The 4,334-nt window shown below is 29.4% G+C and overlaps 1 protein-coding gene across 1 annotated transcript in view; it reads right to left on the reverse strand.

The window, feature by feature from the left end:
• The window catches only part of LOC108781176 (myotubularin-related protein 4), an 11,953-nt gene extending 9,458 nt beyond the window's left edge, over positions 1-2,495 (reverse strand). Inside the window, exons 1-5 of the mRNA XM_018549091.1 lie at positions 2,431-2,495; positions 1,936-2,252; positions 1,575-1,761; positions 1,301-1,479; positions 1,029-1,224 (exon numbers count right to left, since the gene is read on the reverse strand). Coding sequence (XP_018404593.1) covers positions 1,029-1,224; positions 1,301-1,479; positions 1,575-1,761; positions 1,936-2,243 — 870 coding nt within the window. The 5' untranslated portion in view covers positions 2,244-2,252; positions 2,431-2,495. The remainder of the gene's footprint in view (positions 1-1,028; positions 1,225-1,300; positions 1,480-1,574; positions 1,762-1,935; positions 2,253-2,430) is intronic.
• Positions 2,496-4,334: the final 1,839 nt, after the last annotated feature.

The following is a 4,334-nucleotide window of genomic DNA, read 5'->3' on the forward strand; positions in this document are numbered from 1 at the left end:
ACCTTTGAAAGCTAACCGCAAAAATTTGAACGTTTCTAAATTAAAACGATTACCTAACCACAAAATAAAAGACCCAATAAGTTTCAACCTTTGAAAATTAACCCCAAAAATTTGAACCTTTCTAAATTAAAATGATTATCTAATAATGTAACCTAATAATTTAAACCTTTAATACTTTAAATGATATTATCTAATATAATATATTATCACGAAAAGTAACTGATATATTACTAAATGTGTCAGTTCAAAATGAACATACATTATGTATATTTTCTATGTTGAATATGTACCACGAAAAGTAAATGATAGATTATTCAAGGTGCAAATTCAAAATGAACATACATACATATAAGAAAAACAGATTACAATTTGCATATTACAGTTTTCTAAAAAATTTCTGCAATTTGTTATTCTTAGTGCACAAAATATAAAAGTCGGTTATCGAGATTTAATTTGAAATTTATTTAATTTATACTAGCCCGTGCAATGAAAAATAATTGCTTGTAATTCCAGAGTACCAATCTGTTAATGACTCGGAAATAGAACATGGCGGCCTGCTCTCAAAAGACTGATGAGTTTCTCGTTGTTCACTTAGAAGTAATGTCGAAGTTTGTACGGAGTAATTTTTTCGACACTTGAAGTACGAAAAGTATTACTTATAATTCTTATAAATAATGAATAGTAAGATTAGATTAGAATAAAATAAAGATCCACCGCATTTTCAATTATTTACTTATTGGAAGAAACTTATTGGGTCTTTTATTTTGTGGTTAGGTAATCGTTTTAATTTAGAAACGTTCAAATTTTTGCGGTTAGCTTTCAAAGGTTTAAATTTGTTGGGTTCTTTAATTTGGGAGGTTTTATTATCTTCTAATATAGCTGCAGTAAAAAACCGCAATTATTATAATTTCCAGTTTCCATGAGAAAAAATACATAAGAAAATGTAGAAATGAAACGATCCCCGAACAGTCAGTCGAAAAAGATTGTATACTTCTTCTAATTAAATTTATTAATTAAAATCCTCTTACTTTGGCAGCACTTGACATATCGTCACCAGTATCAGAATATGTAATAGGCGAATCTACTAATGTAGATTCGCCTTTATCATAGCTACATGCATCAGCAAGAGCTTTTAAAAGATCTTCGTCCTCAGAACTTCTCCAACCGAGCCAACCAACTTCCGGTTGACTACTGCGAGCTATTACGGCGCCATTGATCACGTGTCTATATGTAATTATAATAAGATAGATGATTTATTATAAATATTATCATATAAGATAAAAAAAAATAAAAACTATACCTCCAGATAACAGCTGGAATTCGTCTAGAACTTCGAAATTTGGCAACAAATTCAAGTGTTTCATCGGAAATACAAGCAGGAACTAGAAGCTGTGGTGGATAGGATGGACACATCCGATAATCTTTATTTATTTGACTTACGCGCCATGTACCATGCAAATTAAATTTTAACCGCTCAACCTATATATATAGGATATAATTTCATGTAAGTATATTTGTATAAAGTAAAAATTTCTGTAGACAAATAAAAATAGTTAAAAAAGATACTCTCTTACTTCTGAATTAAAAGTAGTAATATAAGAACTATTATCTTTTCCAAGCCTAGGATAATCTTTGCCTTCTTCTATAGACCATGCATAATATGCAAACGCAAATATATCCTCTATACTTTTTCGTGAATATGTCACTTTGTGCAATCGTTTGAACCACTCTAAACAGTGCTCGTTTGTAGTAAATGCACAACTAAAATATCATTTTAATATATTGATATCTTGTTAATAAAAGTAATTACATAAATCTGTCGTACATAATGATTAATAAATGTAGAAGAGCAAAATTTAATATATTTATACAGATAAAAAATAACAGTATATTATAAATATACATTATAAATACCTTAAAGTACATTATAAATACCTTAAAGAACGTGCATCCTTGCATCCAATATGCAAATAAAATATTTCTTTGACCTCCAATTGCTCAATGAGACCCAGAGGCATATTATAACATGTTTGACTTAATTGTAGATACAGCCTATAATTTGAAAGTGCCAAAACACCATCCGTTGTCCGTCCCAAAGCTACGACCGATTCTCCGCTTAATGGTGTAAATGGAATTGTCAGTGTTTCATCATCGCATTCAAACTGCGTGTGCTTAGGAAATAACTCCGAGGCATGGAGATGACATATAGATTGCAAACTGGTTGGTTCCTCTGAACTCTCCATCTCTTCGTTCTATAGTTAAAATATATATCTTTCATATTTGTTTTAATTTTGATTAACTGTTTTGTTAGCTTAATTAGATGTATACAAAATTTAAGACCTAAATTCTTAAAGTAGACAAAAACACTGATAGCTATTATCTTATCTCTATCATTATGTTGTTCTTTATATATCAGTAATATAAACTTACTTAACACAAACTCAGTAACTACGCGAATTCCCAAATTAAAATATTCTGTCTCCTGTAAAATATACAATTTGTAATAATATATATGTATATTTGATGATACCTTTAAGGTTTTCATACATATTTTCTTTAAAGGTGCCAACAAGGTTCACGAAACGTTAGCAATGAATGGTGATACGGCGATAACCCGCAAACCCTTTGGCACCTCTGAATATGTATACTTTTAATAATATGTATAATTTGTTTCCATATGCATATATAACCTATTAATGTTTACACTCAATCAATAAAATACTTAATGCATTAGAACGTTTCAAGAATGATACTGAAAAGAGTTCATTGTGTCACAAACTAACTCAAAAAAAAAAATGTTAAAATTATTAACTTAATATGCTTTCTTTACTAATTTATTTATTGAAAGCAGATTAATAGAATTTTGATATTATAGATGATTATGCAAAAAATAAATTAAGATTAAATTAAAAAATAAATCTTTTCCACTGATTCAATTTAAATGTAAATCGTATTTAACTTGCTGTTACAATCTTGAACATTTCGGCCACATTTAAACACGGAAAAGTTTTTAAATAAGCGTCTCTTATTTCTGAAATGTTATTTATTAAATTGCAAACAAAAGTAATCTGAACTTTACAGCCTAATATCGAGTTGCACCATGCATACGTAGATATAATAAATTATAATTTAATTCATATATATGAACCTAAACGACAGGTTTATTTATTATGTATTTATTTTCTTTGTCACTGTAAACAATCTTATTACTTACAGTTTTAATGGTTCAGATTTTTATTTAGACTTTTATTTATTTTCAGCAATTTTATAATTCTTGACGTTTTATTCTAATATAATTCAATTATAATTGTATTCGTCGATCTGTTTTTGTAAATTATGATATATTTACCTATGTGAAGTTAGTACCTAAAGAAAAACAATTTTTTTTTATATGCAATGGATAGAGCTAGGTTTGTATCCGATTGTATCACCGTTCTTTTCGTTTGAACTTTAAGGATTGAAGAAAAAAAATTCTTTTAATACCCAACTTTGAGATATTTAAATTTTCAAAATACTATCAGATTCAGTATCGTTTGTACCCGTTTGTACCGCAGTTCGTTTCGTTTGTACCCCTCAGGGGATATTTGTACCGATTTTTTAAAATAAGGGTGAATGCTAACTTTGCCATTTTTAAAGATATATTTTGAATCCGAAAGCGGGTGCTTCGGGACCGCTTGTAGACGTTTGTACCGCAGTTCGTTTCGCTTGTACCTCTCAGGGGATGATTGTTCAACACCTATTTAAAAAATTCGGTACAATCACTCTTTGAGGGGTACAAACGAAACGAACTGCTAATTTACAAAATTCATATGCTTTTGCATCTTCGAAATAAAGAATGGAAGGAAATTTATTTTTTAATTTTTTGCACATTAAATATTCTCATTTATCCAATTTAACAAAACCTTTGTTTAATTTCGAGAAATTTTAACAATTATATTCAGTTAAATATTTTGTATTAATTTTTTGATAATTGTACCTGATGCCTGGTTTATGCTTTAGGTCTTAATCCCAAGATCCTAAAATTCAACCAATAAAGCTGCCAGTTCTAATCGAAATTTGAACTTTATTGGCTGAATTTTATGGGCCTTCTACAATAAGCCATAAGTCATAAATCGGAAGAAACTAAAAATTGACGACTGTGATTGACCCATTTCTAGCAACGACATATATACATAGACCGAGCATTCTGTTCTTAGCTTGAAGCCGGAAGTTGGCAGTTTAACTAGACCCGTTGCATCTCTTTCTACCTTAAGAGAGAAAGAGAAGCGCTCTTGACAGTCGCAAGTGTAAATAAACAGGTCAGAAAGTGCGATCATAAACATATGAGATAAAAT

This window comes from Cyphomyrmex costatus, unplaced genomic scaffold (assembly GCF_001594065.2).
Source record: "Cyphomyrmex costatus isolate MS0001 unplaced genomic scaffold, Ccosl1.0 scaffold777, whole genome shotgun sequence".
NCBI lineage: Eukaryota > Metazoa > Arthropoda > Insecta > Hymenoptera > Formicidae > Cyphomyrmex > Cyphomyrmex costatus.